The sequence below is a fragment of the Cinclus cinclus genome, unplaced genomic scaffold (assembly GCF_963662255.1).
Source record: "Cinclus cinclus unplaced genomic scaffold, bCinCin1.1 SCAFFOLD_293, whole genome shotgun sequence".
Taxonomy (NCBI): Eukaryota; Metazoa; Chordata; class Aves; order Passeriformes; family Cinclidae; genus Cinclus; species Cinclus cinclus.
This window is the reverse complement of record NW_026912095.1, coordinates 2,145-26,688: the sequence shown is the minus strand read 5'-3', so window position 1 is coordinate 26,688 and position 24,544 is coordinate 2,145. Positions and strand designations below refer to the sequence as shown.

Genomic DNA, 24,544 nt, shown 5'->3' with positions numbered 1-24,544 from the left:
CAGATTTTTTAGGGGATTTTTGGGGTGCCCACCCAGGATTTTTTGGGGGATTTTTTGGGGGATTTTTTGGGGGATCTTTTTGGAAATCCCCCCAGATTTTTTAGGGGATTTTTGGGGTGCCCACCCAGGATTTTTTGGGGGATTTTTCGGGGGATTTTTTGGGAGACTTTTTGGGGGACTTTTTGGGGGATCTTTTGGAAATCCCCCCCAGATTTTTTTAGGGGATTTTTGGGGTGCCCACCCAGGATTTTTTGGGGGATTTTTTGGGGGATCTTTTTGGGGATTTTTTGGAAATCCCCCCCAGAGTTTTTTAGGGGATTTTTGGGGTGCCCACCCAGGATTTTTTGGGGGATTTTTTGGGGGATTTTTTGGGGGATTTTTTGGGGGATCTTTTTGGGGGATCTTTTTGGGGGATCTTTTTGGGGGATCTTTTTGGGGATTTTTTTGGGGATTTTTTGGGGGATTTTTTGGAAATCCCCCCCAGATTTTTTTAGGGGATTTTTGGGGTGCCCACCTTGGTTTCCCGAGCGATTTTGGTTTTTTGGTGCAGCAGGAACCCCACGATGGCCTCGCGCTCGTACAGGAACCCGTCAGGGCTGGGGGGGGGAAAATTGGGGGGTCAGGGGCTCCCCCAAATTTATTTTGGGGTTGGGGGATCCATAAATCCTAAATGCGAAAAGTTTTTGGGATGGATTTGGGTGGATTTTGCAGAGGGTTTGGGGGATTTTTTTGGGGTTTTTTGGATGGTTTTGGGGTTTTTTGGGGTGGTTTTGGGGGGTTTTTTTGGGGTGATTTTGGGGATTTTTGGGGTGGTTTTTGGGGTTTTTTGGGGGTGGGTTTTGGGGTTGATTTTCGGGTTTTTTTGGGGGTGGGTTTTGGGTGTTTTTGGGGTGGTTTTTGGGGTTTTTTGGGGGTGGGTTTTGGGGTTGATTTTCGGGTTTTTTTTGGGGTGGGTTTTGGGTTTTTTTGGGGTGTTTTTTGGGTACTTTTGGGGTGGGTTTTGGGTTTTTTTGGATGGTTTTGGGTTTTTTTGCGGTGGGTTTTGGGTTTTTTTGGGGTGGTTTTGGGTATTTTTTGGGGGGTGGTTTTTAGATTTTTTGGGGGTGGTTTTTGGGTTTTTTTGGGTGGTTTTTGGGGTTTTTGGGGGTGGTTTTTGGGGGGGTTTGGGTTTTTTTGGGGTGGGTTTTGGGTTTTTTTTGGGTGGTTTTTGGGGTTTTTTTGGGGTGGGTTTTGGGGTTTTTTTGGAGTGGGTTTTGGGGTTTTTTGGAGTGGGTTTTGGGGGGGTTTGGGTGGGTTTTGGGGGGGTTTGGGTTTTTTTGGGGTGGGTTTTGGGTTTTTTTGGGTGGTTTTTGGGGTTTTTTTGGGGTGGGTTTTGGGGTTTTTTTGGGGTGGGTTTTGGGGTTTTTTTGGGGTGGGTTTTGGGGGTTTTTGGGGTGGGTTTTGGGGTTTTTTTGGGGTGGGTTTTGGGGGTTTTTGGGGTGGGTTTTGGGGTTTTTTTGGGGTGGGTTTTGGAGGTGTGTCTGGAGTGATTTGGGGCTGGTTTTGAGGTGCTTCTGGAGAGATTTTGGGGATTTTTGGTTCTGCTTTAGGAGCTGCTTCAGGGATGGTTTAAGGGGCGTTTTTTTGGGGCAGTTTTGCCTGGTTTTTGGGCTGGTTTTGGGTTGTTTTTGGGATGATTTTCGGTTTAGTTTTGGCGGGTTTTGGGCAGTTTTTCAGGTTTTTTTTAGGGAGGGTTTTGGGCTGTTTTTTGTGGTAATTTGGCAGTTTTTTTGAGGGAAGCTTTTGGGCTGGTTTTGCGTTGTTTTTGGGCTGGTTTGGAGGTGGTTTAGGGCTGTTTTTGTGCTAGTTCTGGGTCTGGTTTAGAGACTGTTTTGGGGTAATTTTGGGCTATTTTGAGGGTATTCTTCGGGCTCTTTTAGGGGCTGTTTTGGGGGTATTTTGGGGCTCACTCACGTCACCACGGGGTCCCGGCAGGGCTGCAGGGACAGGCAGCAGCAATCGAAATCCTTGATGGCGTCGCGTCCCACCCGCACCTTCTGCGTCCCGTAACCCGAGGCCGCTGCACGGGGGAGGGGAACATCGTCACATCGTCCCCTCCCCTCCGTGTCTCCCAAGTCCCCAAACCCCTTGCCAGGTGCCACCTGTGTCCTTTTTCCTCTCGTGGTAGCTGTACACGGCCCCCGCCGTGCAGTTCTTGCCGTGCCGGGTCATGGCTGCGCCTCAGCACCGGGGGTGGAGGGAAGACCACGCTCGAGGCACCGGGAAGGTCCTGGAAAGGGGTAAAATAACAGAAGGGAGGTCAAAAGTAGGATTTAAGGGGGCCCGGGAGGTTTTGGGAGGGATCTTAGAGACGTTTGGGGCCCGCGCCTCCCTCACCTCCCGCTCCGGGGCCACAGAGGAAGGCGGAAGTGCCCGACCGGAAGCGCCCGACCGGAAGCGCCGCCGATCAAAAGGGTCCGAGTGGGCCGCAGCGTTTTGGTTCCGCCACCGGGGGAAGGGTTTTTTTCCACCTACCGCAGCTCCCAGTAGCCACCAGTTCAGCCCAGTATCCTTCAGCACTTCCCGGATCTCAGCCGTGCGCCCCCAACGCCGCCCCTGCCTCGCCCTTCCGTGGCACTTTCCACCAGTTTAACCCTCTATTGCCCCGCCCCTATAAGGATAAAGCCACGCCTCTTTGCTTTCCATGGGCGCAAGAGGGCCACGCCCTTGCCACGCCCTTACCCCGCCCCTCCCCTCTCTCCCGCCGTAACTCGCCCCGCCCCTTCCCCTATAGAAACCACCTGCCCCCGCCCCTTTCCCCTCCCCTTCACCGCCTATAGAAGCCGCAGGGCTCCGCCCCCTGAGGGGTTCCCGCCACCGTATGGCCCCGCCTCTTTCCCATATATGGAGGTTCTTGTCCCGCCCTTTGGTCGCCTATAGACGCCGCACGGCCCCGCCCCTTCAGGGCTCCCGCCGCCGCCTGACCACGCCCCTTCCCCATATCCAGAGCCCCTTAACCCCGCCCATTTATCGCCTATAGACGCGGCTTGGCCCCGCCCCCTCCGAGCTCCCGCCACACTGTGGCCACGCCCTTTCCCCCATTTATAGCGGCCCTTGGCCCCGCCCCTTTCTCCCCATGGACATTGTCTGTCCCCGCATGTTCCCCGCCCCTTTTCCTTATATGGACATTTAGTCACCACGCCTCTCTCACCCTATTGGTTGTCCACTATCCCCGCCCCCTTATCCCCGCCCCTCTCCCCGCGCTCCCGCCGCCGCGCGCCCCCGCGCGGTGCACTGTGGGAGGAAGCGGCGGCGCGCGGCTCCGCTCCATCATGGCGGCTCCGTGAGCGACCCCCGCCCGGCCGCCCCCCGGCCCCCCCGGCCCACGACCCCCGCCCGGCCCCGGGGGGCGCCGCCCCCATGGACAGGAACTACCCGGCCGCCGGGTTCGGGGACCCGCTGAGCGCCGGGCCCGGCTGGAGCTACGAGCGCTCGGCCAAGGCCAGGTGAGGGGGGGGCTGTGAGGGGGAAGGGGTCGGGGAGAGGCGGGATCGAGGGGAGTGAGGGTGAGGGGTGAAAGGTGAGGGGGGGGGGGTCCCGCGGAACTGCGGCTCCGGGTTTGGGTGGGAGAGGTTTGGGGGTGCCGGGGGTGAGGTGGGATTTGGGGTGCACGAGGGTTTGGGGTGCGGTGGGATCGGGGGGGTTTGGGGTGAGGGGGATTAGGGGGCCTTGGGGGGCGTGGGGTGGGGTTTTGGGGGGTGCTGAGGGAGGGGTGGGACGGGGTTTGGGGTGTCCGGGCAGTGTTGGGGTGCTGGGGTTCCGTTACTTCAGCATTTGGGGTGTTCCTGGAGTATTGGGGTGTTGTGATCCCGTTACACCGGGAATTTTGGGGTGTTGTGATCCCGTTACACCGGGATTTGGGGTGCTGGGATCCCGTCACACCGGGAATTTTGGGGTGTCCGGGTCGTGTTCAGGTGTTGTGATCCGGTCACACCGGGAATTTTGGGGTGTCCGGGTCGTGTTCAGGTGTTGTGATCCGGTCACACCGGGAATTTTGGGGTGCTGGGATCCCGTTACACCGGGATTTGGGATGTTCCTGATGTATTGGGGTGCTGGGATCCCGTCACACCGGGAATTTTTGGGTGCTGGGATCCCATTCCACCAGGATTTGGGGTTCAGAGGGAGCGGCGTGCTGGGGTTTGGGGTGATCCTGGAATACCGGGGTAATGGGATCCCGTCACACCGGGAATTTTGGGGTGCTGGGATCCCGTCACACCGGGATTTGGGGTGTCCGGGTGGTGTTCAGGTGTGATCAGGTGACACCGGGAATTTTGGGGTGCTGGGATCCGTTACACCGGGAATTTTGGGGTGCAGAGGGAGCGCTGTGCTGGGGTTTGGGGTGTCTCAGCACTACTGGGATGCCGGCGTCCCATCCCACCAGGAATTTTGGGATGCTGGCGTCCCATTTCGCTGGGATTTGGGGTGTCCGGGTGAGTATTGGGGTGCTGGGGTTCTGTTACTCCGGGAATTTTGGGGTACTGGGATGACATTTCGCTGGGGTTTGGGGTGTTCCTGGGCTGCTGGAGTCCCGTTCCAGCAGGATTTGGGGTGCAGAGGGAGCGCTGTGCTGGGATTTGGGGTGTCCAGGCAGTATTGGGGTGCTGGGATCCCGTCACACCGGGAATTTTGGGGTGCTGGGATCCCGTCACACCGGGAATTTTGGGGTGCTGGGATCCCATTCCACCAGGATTTGGGGAGCTGTGGGAGCGCTGTGCTGGGGTTTGGGGTGTCCCTGGAATACCGGGATAATGGGATCCTGTTACACCGGGAATTTTGGGGTGCTGGGATCCAATTCCATCAGGATTTGGGGTGCTGTGGGAGCGCTGTGCTGGGATTTGGGGTGTCCAGGCATTATTGGGGTGCTGGGATCCCGTCACACCGGGAATTTTGGGGTGCTGGGATCCCATTCCACCAGGATTTGGGGTGCTGTGGGAGCGCTGTGCTGGGGTTTGGGGTGTCCCTGGCATACCGGGATAATGGGATCCTGTTACACCGGGAATTTTGGGGTGCTCCTGGGGTACTGGAGTTCTGGGATCCCGTCACACTGGGAATTTTGGGGTGCTGGGATCCCATTGCACCGGGAATTTTGGGGTGCTGGGATCCCATTGCACCGGGAATTTTGGGGTGCTCCTGGGGTACTGGAGTTCTGGGATCCCGTCACACCGGGAATTTTGGGGTGCTGGGATCCCATTGCACCGGGAATTTTGAGGTACTGGGATCACATTACAATGGAATTTGGGGTGTTCCTGGAGTTTTGGGGTGCTGGGGGTTCCCGTTACGATGGGAGTTTTGGGGTATCCAGGTAGTATTCAGGTGTTGGGATCCCGTCACACTGGGAATTTTGGGGTGCTGGGATCCCATTTCACTGGGATTTGGGGTGCTGGGATCCCATTTCTCCAGGATTTGGGGTGCCCAGGTGATGTTCAGGTGCTGGGATCCTGTCACCCCGGGAATTTTGTGGTGCTGGGGTCCCCGTTCTCCGGGAATTTTGGGGTGCTGAAGTCCTGTTCCATCAGGGTTTGGGATGCTCCATGTTTTGGGGTGCTGGGGTTCCGTTGTATTGGATTTTGGGGTTCAGCAGAATTGGGATCCTCCAGGATTTGGGATTCTCCAGGTTTTGGGGAGCAGCAGGATTTGGGGTGATGGGATCCTGTTCTGTGGGATTTTGGGGAGCAGCAGGATTTGGGGTGATGGGATCCTGTTCTGTGGGATTTTGGGGAGCAGCAGGATTTGGGGTGATGGGATCCTGTTCTGTGGGATTTTGGGGTGCTCCAGGATTTGGGGTGATGGGATCCTGTTCTGTGGGATTTTGGGGTGCTCCAGGATTTGGGGTGATGGGATCCTGTTCTGTGGGATTTTGGGGAGCAGCAGGATTTGGGGTGATGGGATCCTGTTCTGTGGGATTTTGGGGTGCTAGAGGATTTGGGGTGATGGGATCCTGTTCTGTGGGATTTTGGGGAGCAGCAGGATTTGGGGTGATGGGATCCTGTTCTGTGGGATTTTGGGGAGCAGCAGGATTTGGGGTGATGGGATCCTGTTCTGTGGGATTTTGGGGTGCAGCAGGATTTGGGGTGATGGGATCCTGTTCTGTGGGATTTTGGGGAGCAGCAGGATTTGGGGTGATGGGATCCTGTTCTGTGGGATTTTGGGGTGCTCCAGGATTTGGGGTGATGGGATCCTGTTCTGTGGGATTTTGGGGAGCAGCAGGATTTGGGGTGATGGGATCCTGTTCTGTGGGATTTTGGGGTGCTCCAGGATTTGGGGTGATGGGATCCTGTTCTGTGGGATTTTGGGGTGCAGCAGGATTTGGGGTGATGGGATCCTGTTCTGTGGGATTTTGGGGTGCTCCAGGATTTGGGGTGATGGGATCCTGTTCTGTGGGATTTTGGGGAGCAGCAGGATTTGGGGTGATGGGATCCTGTTCTGTGGGATTTTGGGGTGCTCCAGGATTTGGGGTGATGGGATCTTGTTCTGTGGGATTTTGGGGAGCAGCAGGATTTGGGGTGATGGGATCCTGTTCTGTGGGATTTTGGGGTGCAGCAGGATTTGGGGTGATGGGATCCTGTTCTGTGGGATTTTGGGGAGCAGCAGGATTTGGGGTGATGGGATCCTGTTCTGTGGGATTTTGGGGAGCAGCAGGATTTGGGGTGATGGGATCCTGTTCTGTGGGATTTTGGGGTGCTCCAGGATTTGGGGTGATGGGATCCTGTTCTGTGGGATTTTGGGGTGCAGCAGGATTTGGGGTGATGGGATCCTGTTCTGTGGGATTTTGGGGTGCTCCAGGATTTGGGGTGATGGGATCCTGTTCTGTGGGATTTTGGGGAGCAGCAGGATTTGGGGTGATGGGATCCTGTTCTGTGGGATTTTGGGGTGCTCCAGGATTTGGGGTGATGGGATCTTGTTCTGTGGGATTTTGGGGAGCAGCAGGATTTGGGGTGATGGGATCCTGTTCTGTGGGATTTTGGGGTGCAGCAGGATTTGGGGTGATGGGATCCTGTTCTGTGGGATTTTGGGGTGCAGCAGGATTTGGGGTGATGGGATCCTGTTCTGTGGGATTTTGGGGTGCAGCAGGATTTGGGGTGATGGGATCCTGTTCTGTGGGATTTTGGGGTGCTCCAGGATTTGGGGTGATGGGATCTTGTTCTGTGGGATTTTGGGGAGCAGCAGGATTTGGGGTGATGGGATCCTGTTCTGTGGGATTTTGGGGTGCAGCAGGATTTGGGGTGATGGGATCCTGTTCTGTGGGATTTTGGGGAGCAGCAGGATTTGGGGTGATGGGATCCTGTTCTGTGGGATTTTGGGGAGCAGCAGGATTTGGGGTGATGGGATCCTGTTCTGTGGGATTTTGGGGTGCTCCAGGATTTGGGGTGATGGGATCCTGTTCTGTGGGATTTTGGGGTGCAGCAGGATTTGGGGTGATGGGATCCTGTTCTGTGGGATTTTGGGGTGCTCCAGGATTTGGGGTGATGGGATCCTGTTCTGTGGGATTTTGGGGAGCAGCAGGATTTGGGGTGATGGGATCCTGTTCTGTGGGATTTTGGGGTGCTCCAGGATTTGGGGTGATGGGATCTTGTTCTGTGGGATTTTGGGGAGCAGCAGGATTTGGGGTGATGGGATCCTGTTCTGTGGGATTTTGGGGTGCAGCAGGATTTGGGGTGATGGGATCCTGTTCTGTGGGATTTTGGGGTGCAGCAGGATTTGGGGTGATGGGATCCTGTTCTGTGGGATTTTGGGGTGCAGCAGGATTTGGGGTGATGGGATCCTGTTCTGTGGGATTTTGGGGTGCTCCAGGATTTGGGGTGATGGGATCCTGTTCTGTGGGATTTTGGGGTGCTCCAGGATTTGGGGTGATGGGATCCTGTTCTGTGGGATTTTGGGGTGCTCCAGGATTTGGGGTGATGGGATCCTGTTCTGTGGGATTTTGGGGTGCTACAGGATTTGGGGTGATGGGATCCTGTTCTGTGGGATTTTGGGGAGCAGCAGGATTTGGGGTGATGGGATCCTGTTCTGTGGGATTTTGGGGAGCAGCAGGATTTGGGGTGATGGGATCCTGTTCTGTGGGATTTTGGGGTGCAGCAGGATTTGGGGTGATGGGATCCTGTTCTGTGGGATTTTGGGGTGCAGCAGGATTTGGGGTGATGGGATCCTGTTCTGTGGGATTTTGGGGAGCAGCAGGATTTGGGGTGATGGGATCCTGTTCTGTGGGATTTTGGGGTGCAGCAGGATTTGGGGTGATGGGATCCTGTTCTGTGGGATTTTGGGGTGCTCCAGGATTTGGGGTGATGGGATCCTGTTCTGTGGGATTTTGGGGTGCAGCAGGATTTGGGGTGATGGGATCCTGTTCTGTGGGATTTTGGGGTGCAGCAGGATTTGGGGTGATGGGATCCTGTTCTGTGGGATTTTGGGGTGCAGCAGGATTTGGGGTGATGGGATCCTGTTCTGTGGGATTTTGGGGTGCAGCAGGATTTGGGGTGATGGGATCCTGTTCTGTGGGATTTTGGGGTGCAGCAGGATTTGGGGTGATGGGATCCTGTTCTGTGGGATTTTGGGGAGCAGCAGGATTTGGGGTGATGGGATCCTGTTCTGTGGGATTTTGGGGAGCAGCAGGATTTGGGGTGATGGGATCCTGTTCTGTGGGATTTTGGGGTGCAGGAGGATTTGGGGTGATGGGATCCTGTTCTGTGGGATTTTGGGGTGCAGCAGGATTTGGGGTGATGGGATCCTGTTCTGTGGGATTTTGGGGAGCTCCAGGATTTGGGGTGATGGGATCCTGTTCTGTGGGATTTTGGGGTGCAGCAGGATTTGGGGTGCCGGGTCCCCCTTGCACGCTGGAATTTGAGGGGGTTGGGTCCTCCCAGTAGTGAGTTTTGAGGTGCCCAAGGTGAGTTGATATTGGGGTGCGGCGATCACAGGTGTAGGTGTGTCACACCTGTGTGTGTATGTGTGTGTGTGACACCTGTGTGTGTCACACCTGTGTGTGTGTGTGTGTGTGTGTGTCATATCCAGGTGTGTCTCACCTGTGTGTGTCACATCCAGGTGTGTGTTTCATATCCTGGTGTGCCACACCTGCATGTGTGTGCCACACTTGCGTGTGTGTGTCACACCTGTGTATCTGTGTGTATCACACCTGCGTGTGTGTGTCACACCTGTGTGTCTGTCACACCTGAGTGTGTGTGTGTGTGTCGCACCTGTGAATGTCAGACCTATGTATGTGTGTGTATCCCACCTGTGTGTGTCACACCTGTGTATCTGTGTGTATCACACCCGAATGTCACACCTGTGAATGTCACACCTGTGTATGCGTCACACCTGTGTGTTTGTCACACCTCTGTGTGTGTGTGTGTTGCACCTGTGAATGTCAGACCTACGTATGTGTGTGTATCCCACCTGTGTGTGTCACACCTGTGTATCTGTGTGTATCACACCCAAATGTCACACCTGTGAATGTCACACCTGTGTATGCGTCACACCTGTGTGTTTGTCACACCTCTGTGTGTGTGTGTGTTGCACCTGTGAATGTCAGACCTACGTATGTGTGTGTATCCCACCTGTGTGTGTCACACCTGTGTATCTGTGTGTATCACACCCAAATGTCACACCTGTGAATGTCACACCTGTGTATGCGTCACACCTGTGTGTTTGTCACACCTCTGTGTGTGTGTGTGTTGCACCTGTGAATGTCAGACCTACGTATGTGTGTGTATCCCACCTGTGTGTGTCACACCTGTGAACGTCACACCTGTGAACGTCACACCTGTGTGCATCACACCTGTGTGCATCACACCTGTGTATCTGTGTGTATCACACCCCTATGTCACACCTGTGAATGTCACACCTGCGTGTGTGTGTCACACCTGTGTGTTTGTGTCCCACCTGTGTGCATGTCACACATCTGAGTGTCACACCTTTGTGTGTGTGTCGCATCTGTGAATGTGTCTCACCTGTGCCGTGTCACGCCTGTGTGTGTCTCACCTGTGTGTGCTTCACACCTGTGTGCATGTCACACCTGTGAGTGTGTTACACCTGTGTGCGTGTGTCACATCTGTGAACGTGTCACACCTGTGTGCGTGTCTCACCTGTGCCTGTGTCACACGTGTCGTCACCTTGCGCACACCTGTGGATCCATTCCTTGTGCTGTTGTGTTGATCGCAGGTGCCACTGCACGTCACACACCTTGTGCACACCTGTGCTGTCACGCCATTCACATGCCTGTATCACACCTGTGTCACACCTGTCACACACCTGTGTGTGTGTCACACCTGTCACACACCTGTTTTTCACACACTTGTGTATCACAGCTGTCACACACCTGTGGTGTCACACCTTTCACACACCTGTGTGTCATACACCTGTGTCACACCTGTCACAGTGTTCCCAGGCTGTGACGTCCCGTGTGACGACCCTGTCCCCAGCGGGGGCGTTAGGAGGGAGTTCTGTGAGGGTGACACAGGTGACACACACCTGTGTCCCCACCTGGTGTACCGGGAGGGTCTGTGATGGTGGGGGATGTGACGGCCCGTGTGGCACTCCGTGTGACAATACCGTGTCACAGTCCGTGTGACAGTCCGTGTGACAATGCCATGTGACAATACATGTGACAATGCTGTGTGACAGTCCGCGTGACAGTCCGTGTGACAACGGGTGTGACAATGCCTGTGGCACTCCGTGTGACGCTGTGTGTGACAATGGGTGTGACAATGCCGTGTGACAGTCCGCGTGACAACCCATGTGACAATCTATGTGACAATGCTGTGTGACAGTCCGCGTGACAGTCCGTGTGGCACTTCGTGTGACACTGTGTGTGACAATGTGTGTGGCAGTCCATGTGACAATGGGTGTGACAATGGGCGTGACAATACCTTGCGATAATACATGACAGTGTGTGTGACAATGTGTGTGACAGTGCGTGTGACAATCCGTGTGACAATCTATGTGACAATGCCTGTGGCACTCCGTGTGACAATGCGTGTGACAGTCCGTGTGACAGTCTGTGCGATGATCTATGTGACAATACCGTGTGACAATGCCTGTGGCACTCCGTGTGACAATGCCGTGTGACAGTCCGTGTGACGCTGTTGTCCCCTGTCCCCAGCCTGGTGTACGGGGGCTCGCGAGGGTCACACCCCGACCCCGACCTGCTGCACCGGCAGCCGTACGGAGCCCCCCACCCTCTGCAGGGCTATGCGGCCAACCACCACCCGCCAGGTATGGCACCGCTGTCACCTGCTGTCACCCCCAGTCACCTCCTGTCACCTGCAGTCACCCGCTGTCACCCGCTGTCACCTCCTGTCACCTCCTGTCACCTGCAGTCACCTGCAGTCACCCGCTGTCACCTCCTGTCACCTCCTGTCACCTCCTGTCACCTGCAGTCACCTGCAGTCACCTGCAGTCACCCGCTGTCACCCGCTGTCACCTGCAGTCACCTCCTGTCACCTCCTGTCACCTCCTGTCACCTGCAGTCACCCGCTGTCACCTCCTGTCACCTCCTGTCACCTGCAGTCACCTGCAGTCACCCGCTGTCACCTCCTGTCACCTGCAGTCACCTGCAGTCACCTGCAGTCACCCGCTGTCACCTCCTGTCACCTCCTGTCACCTGCAGTCACCTGCAGTCACCCGCTGTCACCTCCTGTCACCTGCAGTCACCTGCAGTCACCCGCTGTCACCTCCTGTCACCTCCTGTCACCTGCAGTCACCTGCAGTCACCCGCTGTCACCTCCTGTCACCTGCAGTCACCTGCAGTCACCTGCAGTCACCCGCTGTCACCTCCTGTCACCCCAAAGTCCCCAGTGTCACCCAGCGTCACCCTGACCGTGTGACACCATGACCCCAGGTCCCTGTGTCACCTCATTGCTTTGACACCCCAGCGCCGTCTCACCCTGGGACATTTCTCCCCTCACTTTTCCCCGCCATTTCCCCTCACATTTCCCACCCTTTTCCCCTCACATTTCCCGCCCTTTTCCCCACTTTTCCCGCCATTTCTCTCTCACATTTCCCGCCCATTTCCCCTCACATTTCCCACCAAATCTTCCCTCACATTTCCTCCTTTTTTCCTGATCATTTCCCACTTTTCCCCCTCACATTTCCCACCTTTTTTCCCCTCACGTTTCCTGCTCCTTTCCCCCTCACTTTTGCCACCATTTTTTCTCCCTTTCCCCTCACTTTTGTCACACCCAGCCCTGTGTCCCCGTGTCACCCCAACCCTGTGGCACTTGGTCACCCTCACCTCGCGTTACCTCAGCGTCCCCTTGCCCTTACCACAACCCCAAAGTCCCTGGGATCTCCCCAAGCTGTCCCCGAGCCATCCCCGTGCTGTCCCCGTGTCCCCAGGCTGTCCCTGAGCTGTCCCCGAGCCGTCCCCGAACTGTCCCCGTGTCCCCAAGCTGTCCCCGAGCTGTCCCCGAGCTGTCCCCAAACTGTCCCCAAGCTGTCCCCGAGCCATCCCCGTGCTGTCCCCGTGTCCCCAGGCTGTCCCTGAGCTGTCCCCGAGCCGTCCCCGAACTGTCCCCGAACTGTCCTCATGTCCCCGAGCTGTCCCCAAGCCATCCCCGAGCTGTCCCAATGTCCCCAGGCTGTCCCTGAGCTGTCCCCGAGCTGTCCCCGAACTGTCCCCGTGTCCCCAAGCTGTCCCCGAGCCGTCCCCAAGCTGTCCCCGAACTGTCCCCGAACTGTCCCCATGTCCCCGAGCTGTCCCCAAGCCATCCCCGAGCTGTCCCCATGTCCCCAGGCTGTCCCTGAGCTGTCCCCGAGCCGTCCCCGAGCTGTCCCTGTGTCCCCGAGCCGTCCCCGAGCTGTCCCCGAGCCATCCCTGAGCTGTCCCCGTGTCCCAGAGCTGTCCCCGAGCTGTCCCCGAGCTGTCCCCGTGTCCCCAGGGCTGTCCCCGAGCCGTCCCCGAGCTGTCCCCGAGCTGTCCCCGTGTCCCCGAGCCGTCCCCGAGCCATCCCCGAGCCGTCCCCGAGCCATCCCTGAGCTGTCCCCGAGCCGTCCCCGAGCTGTCCCCGAGCCGTCCCCGAGCTGTCCCCGAGCCGTCCCCGAGCTGTCCCTGAGCTGTCCCCATGTCCCCGAGCTGTCCCCGAGCTGTCCCCGTGTCCCCGAGCCATCCCCGAGCCGTCCCCGAGCCGTCCCCGAGCTGTCCCCGTGTTCCCGAGCTGTCCCCGAGCCATCCCCGAGCCGTCCCCGAGCTGTCCCCGAGCTGTCCCCGTGTCCCCGAGCCGTCCCCGAGCCGTCCCCGAGCTGTCCCCGTGTCCCCAGGGCTGTCGGGGCTCTTCGAGACGGGGCTGCACCACGCGGGGGGCGCGGCCCCCGACACCTCAGTCATGAACCTGATCTCGGCGCTGGAGTCGCGGGGACCCCAGCCCGGACCCTCGGCCTCGTCCCTCCTCTCCCAGTTCCGCACCCCGTCCTGGCAGACTGGTGAGTCTGGGGGGACTGGGCTGCATTTGGGGTGGGGTCGGGGTCTTAATTCTGACATTTTTTGGGGAGGAATTTTATTTGTTTTTCACTTTGGGGGGGGGGGGGGGGGGCTAATTCTGCCCTGGTGGAGGTTTTATTCTGCACCGGGGACGGGGTGTCCCAATTTACCCTGGGGGTGTCCTCATTTCCCCCAGTGGAGTCCCCATTTCCCCCAATGGAGTCCCCATAACCCCAGTGGGGTCCCTATGTCCTCCAGTGGGGTCCCCATTTCTCCCCCAGGATGTCCCCATTTCTCCCCCAGGATGTCCCCGTTTACCCCAATGGGGTCCCCATAACCTCAGTGGAGTCCCCATTTCCCCCAGTGGAGTCCCCATTTCCCCCAGGCTGTCCCCATTTCCCCCAGGCTGTCCCCATTTCCCCCAGGGTGTCCCCATTTCCCCCAGTGGTGTCCCCCCCTTATCCCCCACAGCCCCCTTCCCCTCCCTCCCACCCCATTTACACCCCAATTTCTCTCATCCCCAGCCATGCACACTCCAGCTCCTGCCGAACTCTTCATCTCGGGAGCCCTTCCCGGCTCGGGCACCTTCCCATCCTCATCGGCTCTGGGTCCTTACCAGCACCCCGCATCTTTCGGGGGTCGCAGTTTCCCGGTGGGGTCCCCTCTGAGCCTGCCCGAGGCCGCCTTCAGCCCCGGTTCCAACGGGCTGCTGTCCCCTCACGACCCTCTGCTGCACATCAAACCCGCCCAGCCCACCGTGCCGTCCTCGCTGGGCTTCGACCGCTTAGGCTCGGCCGTTTTGGGCTCGGCTTTACCCGCGCAGACCCCGCCTTACCGTCCGGCTCCCAGTTCATCCCAGTTTAACCTGCTGTCTGCTCCGCTGCCCGCTCCGGCCGAGCAGCCCCCTCAGCTCTACAACGCTCCCGTGTTCGGTGGGGCCAACGCGGCGGGAGGAGGAGGAGGAGGAGGAGGGGGAGGAGGAGGAGGAGGAGGAGGAGGAGGCGGCGATCGCGCCATATCGCGACAGGACAGCGTCATCAAGCACTACCAGCGGCCCGGCGCCGCTCAGCCGCAGCTGCCGCCCGCTCCCAGCCTCCAGCATTACCTGAGCTGCGGTGGCTCCTACCAGCAGGTTCACCGAGCCCCCGCGCTGTCCTGCAGCCCGCTGGGCGAGCAGTCGCCCGCTAGCTCCGAGGGTTCGCAACAAGCCCCTAAAAACGCTCCGCCGGCTCCTCGCCCCGAGCCGGGCTACCGGCCCATCATTCAGTCGCCCGGCTACTCCGGCGGCAGCGCGGCGGGCAACGGTGGCGCGGGGGGCGGAGGAGGCGGCAAGTCCAAAAGTTACTCGGCGTCCAGGCAACCTCCGCGCTCGACCAACACGCCCAAGTGCCAGAGCAGCTACACGCCCAGCACGCCCAAGCCCAGCTCCGTCATCGCCAGCCAGTCGCCCGCTTACTCGCCGGGCCAGCCCCCTCAGAGTTTACTCGCCATGGGCGGAGCCGCCGGCTACAGCGCGGCCGGAGCGCCCCAAAGTTTGGGAGGGGGCGCGCAGCCCGCGGGGGGGTTCAGCGGAGGGCAAGGGGGGGACATGGCCGGCAAAGCCGCCGGCTACCAAGGCGGGGGGCAAGCTGGAGGGCAAGGTGGGCTACAGCCCTGCGTCAGCGGTGCGGGCACCTACTCGCCCGAGCAGCTGCAGGCGTTGCCCTACGGCGTTCAGCCCGAGGGAGGGCAGGCCGGCGGCTACGGCCCGCCCGCCCCTTCGCAGGGCTTGCCCACCGCTAGCCCCTCGCTGACCTACAGCACCGGCCACTCGCCCGCCATGCCCGGGCCCCCCTTGCCCTACGCCGGCCTGGGAGGGTCCAGCCCCTCGCCCATCATCCGCCCGCTGCAGTCGCCGCCGGCCGCTCGCCCTCAGAGCGGGGCGTCCCCGGGCCAGTCGCAGAAGTACCTGGGCTCGGTGTTGTCGCCGTCTTTCATGAGCCCGCAGGGCTACGGGGCGGCTCCGGGCGGGCTGGAGAGGCAACCGCCCCCTCCCTCTGCCGGGGCACCGCCGAGTTTTGGCAAAGGAGCCAAGGGGGACGCGGAGCTGCTGGCGGCAGAGCGAAGCGAGGATGAGGATTTCCTGATCCAGCACCTGCTGCAGGCACCCAGCCCGCCCCGAGAGGGGCTGGGGGGCTGCGAGGAGCGCCCCAAAACCATGGCTGGCTACGGTGGGCCGCTGGGCAAGGAGGAGCGCTACCAGCTGCAGAGCGTCATCCGACCCAACTCCAACCTGGAGGCGCCGCTGGAGCTGGCGCTGCTCAAGGAGAAGAAGAAGCCGGAGCGAGGGAAGGAATTTCGGGGAGCCGGCGGTGGCGGAGCCGGGTCTGGGGGCGAGGGCTTGGCGGCCACCTCGGTGGTCCATTACGGCCACCAGCCGCCGCCCACGCTGGACTCGTACGAGATGAAGAAACCGCCCGAGCACCTGTCTGGCAGCAAGGAGCTGGGCCAGCCGCCGCCGCCGCACTCCTACCTGCCCAAAACACCTGAGCACGGGCGGCTGGTGGGCGAGGGGCCGCCCCTGGAACCCCACAACCTCTTGCTGGACCCACCCCCGGAATTGGGGGGCTCGCTGTTGCCCTCGGTGCTCACGCACACCCAGAGCCAGCTGCACCCGCGACCCAAAACCAGAGCCCCGCTGGACGTTCACCTGCTGGAGCAGCAGCGGATGCCGCCTCCTCCTCCGCCTCCGCCTCCTCCTCCTCCTCCTCCTCCTCCACCCCCCGCTCCCCCCTCGGCTCCCCCGGCTCCTCCGGCCGCTCCATCCCCGCAGCTGCTGCTGGAAGCTCACCTGCACCAGGTGCGCTCGCAAGGCTTGGACCCGCAAGCCCCGCCACCGCTGCCCCCCGACTCGATGGAGGTGTTGCCCCCTCCTCAGGAGATCCAGGATTTCCTGGAGCCCCCCCTGGGTTTGGAACCGCACCTGGGGCAGAGCACGGGGGTGCAGGGACCGCCTGGACACCTGCTGGATCCCGAGGGGGGGGTCCCGGCCGTACCCCCCGAAGCCAAGGATCAATTTTCGGAAGGGGGGAGCCCGGCGGGGGGAAAGGGACGTTTCGTACCCCTCACCTCCATCTGCTTCCCGGACGCTTTGCTGCAGGATGAGGATCGCGGTTTCTTCCCCGGTATGGAGGACATGTTCGGACCCCCGCCCGAGGATTTCCCCAAACCCACCGAGGAAGAGGAGGAGGACGGAAACGCCGCGACAGCCGGGCTGGAAACGCGGGCGGAGGGGTTGAAACCCCCTCCTCCGTACGACATGGGGCAGAGCTACCCCTCGTTCTGCCCTCAGGACGGGGGGACCGCGGGAGACCCCCCTCAACTGGGACTGGAGCCCCCCAAGCACGAGCTGCCCTCCACGGTGAACGCAGAACCGCTGGGCTTGATCCAGAGCACGGGAGGCGACGGCGGCCCCAAACCTCCTCCCCCTCTCAGCACTCCTTTATTCTGCTCGTCCAAACCTAAAAAGCTGCTCAAAACTTCGTCCTTCCACTTGTTACGTAAACGAGACCCCTTCCCGCCGCCCAAAAAAACCTACGCGCAGGAATACGAGTTCGAGGACGACGAGGACAAAGCCGACGTGCCCGCCGATATCCGCCTCAACTCCCGCCGTTTGCCCGACCTCCTGCCCGACCTCATCTCCAGTTGTCGACGGCCGCCGCTCACCCCCATGGGTGACATCGATTTCTGTCCCCATCCCGGAGCTCACCCGGCTCCCAAAAAACGGGGACGGAAACCCACCAAGCCCAAAAGGGAAGGACCACCCAGGCCGAGGGGGAGGCCGAGGATTCGGCCGCTGGAGCCGCCCGGGTTCGGAGAAGGAGCCAAGAGGCCGAGAGGGAGAGGGAGAGGAAGGGGCAAGAAGGGAGGAGAGGAGGGAGAAGGGATGGAGCCGCTCAAGCCGCTTAAGGTGAGGGGGTTTGGGGTGTGCTGTGAGCAAAGTGACCCCAAACGACCCCAAACGACCCCAAATTGGGGATTTTAGTGACCCGGGGGTGGTTCAGGTGAGGGGGTTTGGGGTGTGCTGTGAGCAAAGTGACCCCAAGTGACCCCAAACGACCCCAAGTGACCCCAAACGACCCCAAGTGACCCCAAATTGGGGATTTTAGTGACCCGAGGGTGGTTCAGGTGAGGGGGTTTGGGGATTTGGTGTGATCCCAGTATAAACCAGTGACGCCATTTTCTCCCCCCCGATCAAACTGGGGTGGTCAGGGATGGTTCAAATTGATCCCAGTATAAACCAGTGACGCCATTTTCTCCCCCCAGATCAAACTGGGGTGGTCAGGGATGGTTCAAATTGATCCCAGTATAAACCAGTGACGCCATTTTCTCCCCCCCGATCAAACTGGGATGGTCAGGGATGGTTCAAATTGATCCCAGTATAAACCAGTGACGCCATTTTCTCCCCCCCGATCAAACTGGGGTGGTCAGGGATGGTTCAAATTGATCCCAGTATAAACCAGTGACGCCATTTTCTCCCCCCCGATCAAACTGGGATGGTCAGGGATGGTTCAAATTGATCCCAGTATAAACCAGTGACGCCATTTTCTCCCCCCCGATCAAACTGGGGTGGTCAGGGATGGTTCAAATTGATCCCAGTATAAACCAGTGACCCCATTTTCTCCCCCCAGATCAAACTGGGGTGGTCAGGGATGGTTCAAATTGATCCCAGTATAAACCAGTGACGCCCTTTTCTCCCCCCAGATCAAACTGGGGTGGTCAGGGATGGTTCAAATTGATCCCAGTATAAACCAGTGACGCCATTTTCTCCCCCCAGATCAAACTGGGGTGGTCAGGGATGGTTCAAATTGATCCCAGTATAAACCAGTGACGCCATTTTCTCCCCCCCGATCAAACTGGGATGGTCAGGGATGGTTCAAATTGATCCCAGTATAAACCAGTGACGCCATTTTCTCCCCCCCGATCAAACTGGGGTGGTCAGGGATGGTTCAAATTGATCCCAGTATAAACCAGTGACCCCATTTTCTCCCCCCAGATCAAACTGGGGTGGTCAGGGATGGTTCAAATTGATCCCAGTATAAACCAGTGACGCCCTTTTCTCCCCCCAGATCAAACTGGGGTGGTCAGGGATGGTTCAAATTGATCCCAGTATAAACCAGTGACGCCATTTTCTCCCCCCAGATCAAACTGGGGTGGTCAGGGATGGTTCAAATTGATCCCAGTATAAACCAGTGACGCCATTTTCTCCCCCCCGATCAAACTGGGATGGTCAGGGATGGTTCAAATTGATCCCAGTATAAACCAGTGACGCCATTTTCTCCCCCCCGATCAAACTGGGGTGGTCAGGGATGGTTCAAATTGATCCCAGTATAAACCAGTGACCCCATTTTCTCCCCCCAGATCAAACTGGGGTGGTCAGGGATGGTTCAAATTGATCCCAGTATAAACCAGTGACGCCCTTTTCTCCCCCCAGATCAAACTGGGGTGGTCAGGGATGGTTCAAATTGATCCCAGTATAAACCAGTGACGCCATTTTCTCCCCCCAGATCAAACTGGCCGTCTCCAAACCGGACACCGCCCCTCCCCCGCCGCCTTCCTCCGCTCCCCCTCCCATCTCCGGCGCCCCTCCCCAGTTCCCGGGGGTCTCGGAGCCCCCCCAGGACCCTTCCCAGAGCCGGATGAAGCAGAAGCTGCGCGAGGTGGAGGAGAAGCAGCCGGAGATGAAGTCGGGCTTCATGGCTTCCTTCTTGGATTTCCTCAAATCCGGCAAACGCCAGCCCCTCCCTCCCAGCCCCTCCAAACCCCCCAAAATCGGGGGCGCCCCCAATTTCCCTCCGTCGGTTCTGGGGGGTTCCCTGGAAGGAGGGGACAGCGAGGGCCTGGTGATGGCGTGTCCCTCGCCCTGCAAGCGCCTGGACGAGGAGCTCAAGAGGAACCTGGAGACGCTGCCGTCGTTCTCGTCCGACGAGGAGGACTCGGTGAGCAAGAACCAGGACCTGCAGAAGAGCATCAGCTCGGCCATCTCCGCCCTGGATGAGCCCCCCGAGCGCAGGGACAGCGAGCCGCACGGTGAGACACCTGCCAGGACCTGCCAGGACCTGCCAGGGGGCACAGGGAGCTCTCAGGGGTCCATAGGGACCTTCCAGGACCTGTCTGGGGGGCACAGGGAGCTGCCAGGACCTGTCTGGGGGGCACAGGGAGCTCACAGGGGTCCATAGGGACCTTCCAGGACCTGCAGAAGAGCATCAGCTCGGCCATCTCCGCCCTGGATGAGCCCCCCGAGCGCAGGGACAGCGAGCCGCACGGTGAGACACCTGCCAGGACCTGCCAGGAGCTGTCAGGGGGCACAGGGAGCTCACAGGGGTTCATAGGGACCTTCCAGGACCTGTCTGGGGGGCACAGGGAGCTCTCAGGGGTCCATAGGGACCTTCCAGGACCTGTCTGGGGGGCACAGGGAGCTCACAGGGGTCCATAGGGACCTTCCAGGACCTGTCTGGGGGGCACAGGGAGCTCACAGGGGTCCATAGGGACCTTCCAGGACCTGTCTGGGGGGCACAGGGAGCTCACAGGGGTCCATAGGGACCTTCCAGGACCTGTCTGGGGGGCACAGGGAGCTCACAGGGGTCCATAGGGACCTTCCAGGACCTGTCTGCGGGGCACAGGGAGCTGCCAGGACCTGCCAGGGGTCCATAGGGAGCTGTCAGGGGTTGATAGGGACCTTCCAGGACCTGCAGAAGAGCATCAGCTCGGCCATCTCCGCCCTGGATGAGCCCCCCGAGCACAGGGACAGCGAGCCGCACGGTGAGACACCTGCCAGGACCTGCCAGGGGGCACAGGGAGCTCTCAGGGGTCCATAGGGAGCTGCCAGGACCTGTCTGGGGGGCACAGGGACCTGCCAGGGGTCCATAGGGAGCTGCCAGGGGTTGATAGGGCCCTTCCCGGACTTGTTTGGGGGGCACAGGGAACTGCCAGGACCTGCAGGGAACTACCAGAGATTCACAGGGAGCTGTCAGGGGCTCATAGGGACCTTCCAGGACCTGCCAGGGGTCCATAGGGAACTGTCAGGAGCTGTTTGAGGGGTACAGGGAACTGCCAGGACGTGTGCGGAGCTGCCAGGACCTGTGGGGAGGTCATAGTGGAGCCGCCAGGTGTTCATACACAGCTGCCTGGGGTTTATATGGACCTGCCAGGACCTGCCAGAGGTTCATAGGGACCTGCCAGGACCTGTCAGGTGTTCACAGGGACCTGTCAGGCGTTCATAGGGACCTGCCAGGACCTTCCAAAGGTTCATAGTGACCATCCAGGTGTTCACAGGGACCTGCCAGGACCTGCCGTGCGGGCCCAGGTCCCTTCCAGGTCCTGCAGTGACCTTCCAGGACCTGTCCCACCTCCCCGACCTCATTTTCTCTCCCCCCGCAGCCGCCCCCCCGCCCGAAGAGCCCCCCCCGGGGACCCCTCCCCAGCCCCCCCCGGCAGAACCGGCCCAGCCCCGGGCGGAGGCGGCCGCGACCCCCCCGGGGACCCCCCCGGCGTCCGTGGGGGGCTCGGGGCCGGGGCCGGGGGGCTCGGGGGGGAGCCCCGGGCCCGCGGGGGGGTCCCCGGAGGGTCCCGAGCCGGCGGACGCGGCGCGGGCGCTGCACCTGGCCCAGAAACAGGGAACGGCCGCCGTGTGCGGGGACACGAGCGACGAGGAGGCCGAGAGCGGGGGAGAGGGCATCTTCAGGGAGAGGGACGAGTTCGTGGTGCGCTCCGAGGACATCCCCGCGCTCAAGGTGGGACTGGGAGGGACTGGGAGGGACTGGGATGGACTGGGAATGAGGATATGGCACTGGGAGGGACTGGGAGGGACTGGGAATGAGGATACGGCACTGGGAGGGACTGGGAGGGACTGGGCATCTTCAGGGAGAGGGACAAGTTCGTGGTGCGCTCCGAGGACATCCCCGCGCTCAAGGTGGGACTGGGAGGGACTGGGAGGGACTGGGAGGGACTGGGATGGACTGGGAATGAGGATATGGCACTGGGAGGGACTGGGAGGGACTGGGAATGAGGATACGGCACTGGGAGGGACTGGGAGGGACTGGGAGGGACTGGGCATCTTCAGGGAGAGGGACGAGTTCGTGGTGCGCTCCGAGGACATCCCCGCGCTCAAGGTGGGACTGGGAGGGACTGGGATGGACTGGGATGGACTGGGAATGAGGATATGGCACTGGGAGGGACTGGGAGGGACTGGGAATGAGGATACAGCACTGGGAGGGACTGGGAGGGACTGGGCATCTTCAGGGAGAGGGACGAGTTCGTGGTGCGCTCCGAGGACATCCCCGCGCTCAAGGTGGGACTGGGAGGGACTGGGATGGACTGGGAATGAGGATATGGCACTGGGAGGGACTGGGAGGGACTGGGAATGAGGATACGGCACTGGGAGGGACTGGGAGGGACTGGGCATCTTCAGGGAGAGGGACGAGTTCGTGGTGCGCTCCGAGGACATCCCCGCGCTCAAGGTGGGACTGGGAGGGACTGGGATGGACTGGGATGGACTGGGAATGAGGATACGGCACTGGGAGGGACTGGGAGGGACTGGGATGGACTGGGAATGAGGATACGGCACTGGGAGGGACTGGGAGGGACTGGGAATGAGGATACGGCACTGGGAGGGACTGGGAGGGACTGGGCATCTTCAGGGAGAGGGACGAGTTCGTGGTGCGCTCCGAGGACATCCCCGCGCTCAAGGTGGGACTGGGAGGGACTGGGAGGGACTGGGATGGACTGGGAATGAGGATATGGCACTGGGAGGGACTGGGAGGGACTGGGAATGAGGATATGGCACTGGGAGGGACTGGGAGGGACTGGGCATCTTCAGGGAGAGGGACGAGTTCGTGGTGCGCTCCGAGGACATCCCCGCGCTCAAGGTGGGACTGGGAGGGACTGGGAGGGACTGGGATGGACTGGGATGGACTGGGAATGAGGATACGGCACTGGGAGGGACTGGGAGGGACTGGGAGGGACTGGGAGGGAGGATATGGCACTGGGAGGGACTGGTGGGGCACTGGGAGGGACTGGGAGCAACTGGCTCTGGACAAACCTGGGGTATTTGGGGTGAATTTTTGGGGTTCAGGCCCCCCCCGACCCCCCCCAAATTTCCCCTCTCTGGTGCTGCAGACCGACCTGGAGCCCAAATTTTGGTGGGATTTTGGGGAATTCCTGCGGGATTTTGGGTCCTTTTAGGGGATTTTCGGTCCTTTTAGGGGATTTTGGAGGATTCCCGTAGCTCTGGATGGGTCCGGAGGAACCAGGTGAATTTGGGGTGGATTTTTGGGGTTCAGGACCCCCACCCTGACCCCCCAAATTTCCCCCCCAGCTGGCGCTGCAGACGGGCCGGGAGCCCCCCCCGATCTGGAGGGTGCAGAAGGCGCTGCTGCAAAAATTCACCCCCGAAATCAAGGACGGCCAACGGCAGTTCTGTGCCACCAGCAACGTGAGTGGGACCCCAAAACGTACCTGGGACACCCCAAAAATACCTGGGACACCCCAAAAAGTATCCAGGAGATCCCCCCAAAAAATCCCAAATCTCTGGGGGTAACCCTGACTCAAAAACCCCACCCCAAACCTGGGGCGTGTCCCTAAAATCTGGGATTTTTCACCCAAAAAATACACGAGGGGACCCTAAAAAATACCTGGGACACCCCAAAAATACCTGGGACACCCCAAAAATACCTGGGACATCCCAAAAAGTATCCAGGAGATCCCCCCAAAAATCCCAAATCTCTGGGGGTAACCCTGACTCAAAAACCCCACCCCAAACCTGGGGCGTGTCCCTAAAATCTGGGATTTTTCACCCAAAAAATACACGAGGGGACCCTAAAAAATACCTGGGACACCCCAAAAATACCTGGGACACCCCAAAAATACCTGGGACATCCCAAAAAGTATCCAGGAGATCCCCCCAAAAATCCCAAATCTCTGGGGGTAACCCTGACTCAAAAACCCCACCCCAAACTCCAGGACGGTTTTGGGGGAGATTTTTGGGTGATTTTGGGGCGTGAAGGATTTTGGGGTTCCTGGGATGGATTTTGGGGTCCCCTGGGTTAATTTTGGGGTGATTTTGGGGTCACTGGGACAATTTGAGGCTCCCTGGGGTGGTTTTGGGGGATATTTTGGGGTCCCTGGGATGGTTTAAGGGGAAATTTGGGGTCCCTGAGATGTTTTTTTTGGGGGGATTTTTGGTGGGTTTTGGGAGGGATTTTTGGGGGGGATTTTGGGGTGCCCAGGATTTTTTGGGGTGCTGAGGATTTTGGGGTGCCCCTGACCCCCCAGTTTTGCCGTACCTGGGCTATTTTGGGGATGCCAAGCAGTGAAATTTGGGGGTACCCGGGATGGTTTTGGGGGAGATTTTTGGTGCTTTTTTGGGGGGATTTTTTTGGGGGGATTTTGGGGCACTCAGGATTTTGGGGTGCCCAGGATTTTGGGGTGCCCCTGACCCCCCGATTTTGCAGTACCTGGGCTATTTTGGGGATGCCAAGCACCGGTACCAGCGGCTCTACGTGAAGTTCCTGGAGAACGTCAACAAGAAGGATTACGTGAGGGTGTGCTCCAGGAAACCCTGGCACCGCCCGCTGGCACTCAGGTGACACACCTGGGCACACCTGGGCGCACCTGGGCACACCTGGGATACACCTGGGCACACCTGGGGGCACCTGGGGGCACCTGGGCACACATGGGGTTACCTGGGGGTACCTGGGATACACCTGGGCACACATGGGGGTACCTGGGGTACCTGGGATACACCTGGGGGCACCTGGGCGCACCTGGGGGCACCTGGGATACACCTGGGCACACCTGGGGGCACCTGGGGGCACCTGGGCACACATGGGGTTACCTGGGGGTACCTGGGATACACCTGGGCACACATGGGGGTACCTGGGGTACCTGGGATACACCTGGGGGCACCTGGGGGCACCTGGGCGCACCTGGGGGCACCTGGGATACACCTGGGCACACATGGGGGTACCTGGGGTACCTGGGCACACCTGGGCACACCTGGGATACACCTGGGCACACATGGGGGTACCTGGACACACCTGGGGGTACTTGGGATACAGC

The 24,544-nt window shown here is 59.7% G+C and overlaps 2 protein-coding genes across 3 annotated transcripts; one reads left to right on the top strand and one right to left on the bottom strand.

Annotated features, from left to right (window-relative positions):
- Positions 1-431: 431 nt before the first annotated feature.
- On the bottom strand, positions 432-2,711 carry NOSIP (nitric oxide synthase interacting protein). 2 transcript variants are annotated; one of them, XM_062514228.1, is made up of 4 exons: positions 2,515-2,711; positions 2,142-2,269; positions 1,954-2,059; positions 432-596 (listed from the first exon to the last, which is right to left on the bottom strand). In XM_062514228.1, the coding sequence occupies exons 2-4, from the start codon at positions 2,209-2,211 to the stop codon at positions 491-493; spliced, it is 282 nt and encodes a 93-aa protein (XP_062370212.1). In that variant the 5' UTR covers positions 2,212-2,269; positions 2,515-2,711; the 3' UTR covers positions 432-490. The 2 variants fall into 2 exon arrangements, with proteins under 2 accessions (XP_062370212.1, XP_062370213.1); XM_062514229.1 differs by lacking the exon at positions 2,515-2,711 and adding an exon at positions 2,377-2,414.
- Positions 2,712-3,375: 664 nt separating this feature from the next.
- On the top strand, positions 3,376-24,072 carry PRR12 (proline rich 12). The gene is made up of 13 exons (XM_062514231.1): positions 3,376-3,485; positions 11,132-11,244; positions 13,288-13,449; positions 13,972-14,379; positions 14,431-16,157; positions 16,260-17,396; positions 18,994-19,208; positions 19,407-19,516; positions 19,666-19,752; positions 20,162-20,248; positions 20,867-21,219; positions 22,803-22,919; positions 23,938-24,072. The coding sequence occupies exons 1-13, from the start codon at positions 3,400-3,402 to the stop codon at positions 24,070-24,072; spliced, it is 4,737 nt and encodes a 1,578-aa protein (XP_062370215.1). The 5' UTR covers positions 3,376-3,399.
- Positions 24,073-24,544: the final 472 nt, after the last annotated feature.